Source organism: Muscardinus avellanarius (genome assembly GCF_963383645.1).
Source record: "Muscardinus avellanarius genome assembly, chromosome: 7".
Classification (NCBI taxonomy): domain Eukaryota; kingdom Metazoa; phylum Chordata; class Mammalia; order Rodentia; family Gliridae; genus Muscardinus; species Muscardinus avellanarius.
The window spans coordinates 28,970,075-28,973,968 of record NC_137793.1 but is presented as its reverse complement, the minus strand read 5'-3'; the positions used below and the strand labels follow the sequence as shown (position 1 = coordinate 28,973,968).

The 3,894-nt window shown below is 43.7% G+C and overlaps 1 protein-coding gene across 1 annotated transcript; it reads left to right on the top strand.

Moving 5' to 3' along the window:
* Nucleotides 1–763: 763 nt before the first annotated feature.
* LOC308265047 (olfactory receptor 2V1-like) lies at nt 764–1,711 on the top strand (the record flags this gene model as incomplete). Its single annotated transcript, XM_080698671.1, has 1 exon — nt 764–1,711. One exon carries the CDS (start codon nt 764–766, stop codon nt 1,709–1,711), a length of 948 nt encoding a protein of 315 aa, XP_080554797.1.
* Between the last annotated feature and the right edge of the window lie 2,183 nt (nt 1,712–3,894).

Below are 3,894 nucleotides of genomic sequence, written 5' to 3'. Positions count from 1 at the left end.
ATAGACAAATTTCAGAAGAGGCAGAAGCAGGTTTCCCACATAACAGCTTAAAATTCACTTCTCAGTTATGTGCAGAAAATTCTAGAAGTTAATAATACTATTACTGCATTTTCCTTAGAGTTTTCTTTTTCTTTTTTTTTTTTTTTCCTAAAAGAGTCCATGCCTTTTATGCTAAACCAAGTCACATTTAAAGAGGGCAACACTTCAGCTGGGCGTGGTGGTACATGCTTGTAATCTCAGTGCTTGGGAGGCTGAGACAGGAGGATTGCACAGGTTTGAAGCCAGCCTCAGCTACTTAGTGAGGCTCTCAGCAACTTAGTGACACCCTGTTTCCAAATAAAGTATAAAATAGGTCTGGGAGTGTAGCCTGTAGATAGAAAAGCCCCTGGTTCCACTCCCAGTACCACCAAAAAAAAGGGGGGGCAACACTCTGGGTATGGTGGTGCATGCTTGTACTACCAATACCTGGGAGGCTAAGACAGGAGGATCACAGCTTCATTTGAGAGCAATCTGGCAACTTAGTGAGACCCTCTGCGACTTAGTGAAATCCTCAGCGATTTAGCAAGATCCTGTTTCAAAATAAAAAGGGTAGAATGCCCCTGAGCTACACACACACACACACACACACACACACACGCACGCACACACACACACACACGATACCACATCGGGCAGAGCTTCAGTCCTCAGTTTCATGATGCTAAATGTAAACCTCCTGCTTTCAGACCCCAGCCCTCTCTCCAGGGCATCTGGCACAGCAGCAATGGCCTGGGCAGGAAACCAGACTCTCATCTCGCACTTCATCCTCCTGGGCCTCTTCTCGCACACGCCGCTGCACCGCTTCCTCTTCTGCGTCATCATGGTCATGTTTCTGGTGGCCCTCTCTGGCAATGGGCTCATGATCCTCCTCATCAACGTCGACGCCCGTCTGCACAGTCCCATGTACTTCTTCCTCAGCTGGCTGTCGCTCATGGACCTCATGCTGGTCTCCACGATTGTGCCTCGGATGGCCTCTGACTTCCTCCTCGGCCGTGGCTCCATCTCCTTCGCAGGCTGCGGGCTCCAGATCCTCTTCTTCCTCACCCTGCTGGGGGATGAGTGCTTTCTGCTGGCCTTCATGGCCTACGACCGCTATGTGGCCATCAGCAACCCCCTGAGGTACTCGGCGGTCATGAGCCGCCGTGTCTGCTGGCTCATGGTGGCGGGGTCCTGGCTCTTCGGCCTGGTGGACGGGCTGATCCAGGCCGTCTTCACGCTCCGGTTCCCCTACTGTGGCTCCCAGGAGATCGACCACTTCTTCTGCGAGGTGCCCGCAGTGCTTAAGCTGGCCTGTGCGGACACCTCCCTCTACGAGACCATGATCTATGTCTGCTGCGTCCTCATGCTACTCCTGCCTTTCTCCGTCATCTCCGCCTCCTACCTGCGTATCCTGGTGGCAGTGCTCCACATGCGCTCCGCCGAAGGCCGGCAGAAGGCCTTCGCCACCTGCTCCTCTCACATGATGGTGGTCTCCCTCTTCTATGGGGCTGCCATGATCACCTACATGAGGCCCCAAGCCTACCACTCCTCCAAGCAGGACAAGGTGGTCTCCGCCTTCTACACCATGATCACCCCCATGCTCAACCCTCTTATCTACAGTCTGAGGAACAAGGAAGTGGCTGGGGCTTTGAGGAAACTCCTGGGACGGTGCCCCTGTGGCGGGGGTCACTAGGTCCCAGAAGATGTGGGCTCTGCAACCTGGGACCCTAGTAGAGAAACAAGTCTGCCTTACTGAAAACAAATGAACAAAAACCTTTCTTACCAGAGTTAATCAGATTAACAGGCTTGTTGAATCCATCATGTCCATGCTGAATATGAGCATTGTAGTAGGACGGCTGGGCTTTCTGGGTTACAAAGAGTAGAAGACAGACGCCCTTACCCAACAGATCCTGGGACAGTCAGCCGAAGGACAGTGGTATCCCTCTGCAGAATTGCCCAAGGCTGAGGAAAGGCTCCTTGCTCAAAGTCATGCCCTTGCTTTTGGACTGTCTCCAGCTCATGTCAGACTGATCAATTAAGGGTCAAAGGCCAGTCTAGAATGCTTCAGTTTGATCCTCAAGGGGAATTCCAGCTCTACAGTTGCACAGAGGTTCATCTCAGGCATCATGGAAAACGTCTTCTTGCGGCCAATTTGGTTTCCTTAACCCTATTTCCCCCATCGTAGGATTAAGTAAGAGTTTCAAATGCAAATGCCAACAGGTCCAAAGCAAATGTAATGTGTCAAGGAGGGATGTTGCTGGCTGGGGACAGGGGTGAACAGGACACTCATTCCTTCACGAAAGCCACTTAGCTTCTCTGTTCCCCATAGAATCTTTAATGTTGAGGAGATTAAATTAAAATTGGGTAAAGGCTGGGCATGCTTCTAATCCCAGGATTTAGGAGGCTGAGACAGGAGGATTGTGAGTTTGCAGCCTTCTACAACTTAGTGAGACTCTGTTTCAACATAAAGAACAAAAGTCAGGGCTGGAGGTATAGCACAAAGATGGAATACCCCCGGGGTTGAATTCCCAGTACTGCAAAAAATAAAATAAAACAAAAAGTTTGCTTTAGACTGAAGAAGCAACCAGGAATGGGATAATTTTTGTTGTTGTTGTTGAATTGGCACTTTAGTCATTGTGAGATGAATTTTTTTTTTTTTGGTACTAGGAATTGATTCCAGAGCCTCACACATGCTAGGCAAGTGTTTTATTTCTGCCCTTTTTACTTTTTATCTTGAGACAGGGTCTTCCTAAATTGCTAAAGCTGGCCTTTAACTTATCTTTCTCCTGCCTCAGTCTCCAATGTAGCTGGAGATATAGGCATTTGATACCACATCCTGCAGTCTATTTTTCATAACACTTCTACCACTTTTCTGTTATTAAAACGGCCTCACCAAATTTCTTTTAATAAATATTTTCAATATATATCTTTTTTACTAAAGTCTTATCTTATTATTTAAATGTTTATTTTTTGTAGTACTGAGAATTAAACCCAGGGGCATTCTACCTTTGGGTAAATCCTCAGCCCTTTTTAATTTTTTGAAATGATCTCACTAGGTTTCTGGAAGTCTTGCTATATTATGATTCTTCTATTTAGAGCCGGCAATTCTCTTGTCTCAGCCTCCCAAGTACTGGGATTACACAGATGTGCCACAATGCCCAGCTTCTATTATTTATTTTAAAATGAATTATTTATAAAATATAGCACATCAAAGTTTAAAAACTTCTTTGGCAATCTCTATTTTTAAAATCAAAGTTTTAGTTTTTAGTTTGTTTATATTTAGTATTGTTATTTCTCTGGTTGTATTTAAACCTACCATTTCTTCTTAAATATTCTACTTTTATTATCTGCACTTTTTTCAAAATACTATTTTTCTACTTGAACTCTTTTGGACTAATCAAAATTATTTGGTATTTTATTTTATCACCTCTATTGACTTTTTAGTATGCATCTGTTTAATTATTTTGTTGTCATTTAATTTTGTCGTTTAAATTTATTTAGGATTTTTACTATGCATTGTCCATATACCATAGTCCAAATTTCTTATAACAACTCATAAATAAATAATATAGAAAATTTAAAATATTATAAATCCTTTTCTTACTATTATGCTTTTGTCATATATTAATTTCTACATGTTACAGGAATAAAATAAATAATCTTATGTTAATTTACATACATACTACTTCTGCTGATTTTCCTTCTTCTTCTTCTACCTTGTATCATTTCTCTTTGGCATGAAAAATTTCCTTTATACCGGGCGTGGTGGCACATGCTTGTAATCCCAGTATTTGGGAGGCTGAGACAGGAGGATCATCCAGGTTGAAAACTAGCCTCATCAGAGACCCTGTTTCCAAATAAATAAAATATAAAAAT